Here is a 2,465-nt window from a genome sequence, read left to right on the forward strand (position 1 = left end):
TGCAATTCATGAGAAAGGAACAGTGTCTAATTTTTTTCATCTCTTTCTCTTTTTAATTACTTAAAAATTTTCATCGAGTTGACAGCTCAAGGAACTTGAACTTTCTTTACTCAATTCATAAATAGTTTCAATTTTTTTTAAACTTTGCTTATTATTAATGATTAGCCGTTTCGAAAAAGTGTCAGTTTACGGAAATCAGCGAAAGGAATACAGTGCAATGAACATCTCTTGGGGTTATTATCGGGAAAATATAGTTATTTTTATTAATATCATATGGTGATTACTAAACTTTTATGCCATTATTTAAAGAAAAGAAAACAGAATAGGATCCCATATATATATATATATATATATATATATATATATATATATATATATATATATATATATATATATAATTTTCGGTGGCTAATTTATGTGTTCTATTTAAAATGACTTATGTTTTCCTCATTCGTGACTGGTGAGTCTTGAGAATGGGCTGCAATTTTTAAGCGCTCGATCTATATCGGCTTTTACCACCGCCTTCATATATATTGATGCAAATGAAGTTTTATTTCTTCAAGAAATGTGCTTATTTATCACGAAATTAACGGTGGGAGAGTGAAAAATAAAAAAATAGTTTTACATTCATCTATTCAACCATAATTTCCCCTCAACCAGAGTAAGATAATGTTCGGCAATTACAAACTTTGACTCTCATATCATTGCTTTACAACATAAAATATCTTATCGTGAGCATTTTTTATATAATTAAATGTTTTTTTTTCCCAGAGCTTTCGGAAGTTAAGCTTGTAGCACAGTGTGTCTTATTTTACGTTGTTGGTCATGAAACTACGGCATCGACACAAGCTTACATGGCTTATGCCCTGGCTTTGAACCAACAATGGCAAGACAAATTAATTGTTGAAATAGATAAGGCATATGAAAAGCATGTGAGTATCAGATGGTATGAGTTAATATCGATAAACTAAAGGAAAATAAAATCTACACCAAATGATTGCCTTTTGTACAATAAATTATGAAATAGCGAAAATCATCATTACCAATTTTTACTCTCATTAAAGAAGTTCAAAACTTCCGAAGAAGAGTAAATGTGTCACCATGTATAAAAAATTAATTTAGGATGGGTTAACGACTTGAAACTAACGTTAGAATAATGCTGTATAATTTTGTAGTAATTTAAAAACAGGGTTCCTGCTGGCCTTTTAAATTTTTAAAAGTGCTAGTGGAAATAAATCAAATGTCAATAATTTAATTTTTGTGTAACCACCACTAAAAATTTTTTTCCAAACAAAGTATATATGCATGAAAATTCAAGCTTCTAAATCACTTAATGATAAAGGGTTGGATTCAAATAAAAAATATCTTCTAGCATTAAAATTAATTTTTTGCTATTTCTAAAATTTTCAAGGTCAGCGGGAACCCAGAAAAAGTTCACTGTAAAAATTCAATATGAATTCTTAAATCCTCATTCTACAGTTTTGGGAAATTTTTTTTAATTTTATTCTTGCATGATTTGAAACATTTTTCATGGATTAATGATTAAATTTAATAATATTGTTTGTTTATTTACAAAATGTAACGCCTTTTTTATGCTTTTATGAAAATTGCATACATATTTACAAAATTCCTAACATTTCAGTTGAACTAATTGGTTATGAATTTAGTTAATAAACTCTATTTTTTGTTAATAATGCACTAAATTCACAAAAACATCAAAATTTCAATACTTTTATGAGTAAAAACTTCAATGATCTAAAATAGTGACCCACTATTCAATTTCTTAGATAGTTATAAATTATTTAAGAATTGTGGAGTTTCTCTTATTCACAAGACTTATGTATGAGAACGCTCTTAATCGACATTTTAGGGAAAATTGGGAAATGATGCTATTCGAGAAATGAAGATCACGGACGCCGTTGTGTCAGAAACTTTGAGAATGTATCCTCCTGCTTTAATGTAAGTAGTTTCATTAAACTTTTCGGGACGGGTGTGTCATAATTGTATTCGTATGGAATCAGAATCAGGACAGTAAAAAATAGAAAGCTGTAACTTGAGTTTGGGCATAGCTAATTTGACATACTTATTTTTGCTTTGAGTGTTAAAAGTGCAACTATACAACAAAGTAGTAGTGAATTAATAATGCAAACTATTATGACCCCGCCCACAAATAAACGGCTATGAAAATAGCTTGGCTACCAGTTTTATCTTTTTTTACCCTGATTATCGACACCCTGAGAATGCGCATATGACTCGCCCGTCTCGAAGAGGTTAAATATCATACCTGCCAACTTTTATTCCCTTCCATTATCATTTTTCCCAGTGGTATTAAAATGGAATAAAAACTTCAACTTTAAGCAAACAAATACGTTGTATATGAGCAAACTTAAGTTGACAACCATGATAGTAATGCGTATTAATATATGTGATTAATTTTTGTAAGAATAGAGGTGATCAAAATCATT

At 29.2% G+C, this 2,465-nt stretch overlaps 1 protein-coding gene across 1 annotated transcript; it reads left to right on the forward strand.

Moving 5' to 3' along the window:
* The first annotated feature begins 777 nt into the window (after positions 1–777).
* On the forward strand, positions 778–2,136 carry LOC147808570 (cytochrome P450 9e2-like). The gene is made up of 2 exons (XM_087165211.1): positions 778–932; positions 1,871–2,136. The coding sequence occupies exons 1-2, from the start codon at positions 855–857 to the stop codon at positions 1,961–1,963; spliced, it is 171 nt and encodes a 56-aa protein (XP_087021337.1). The 5' UTR covers positions 778–854; the 3' UTR covers positions 1,964–2,136.
* Positions 2,137–2,465: the final 329 nt, after the last annotated feature.

Source organism: Parasteatoda tepidariorum, chromosome 5 (genome assembly GCF_982258835.1).
Source record: "Parasteatoda tepidariorum strain Cologne lab strain chromosome 5, Ptep-v5.0, whole genome shotgun sequence".
In the NCBI taxonomy this organism is placed as follows: Eukaryota; Metazoa; Arthropoda; class Arachnida; order Araneae; family Theridiidae; genus Parasteatoda; species Parasteatoda tepidariorum.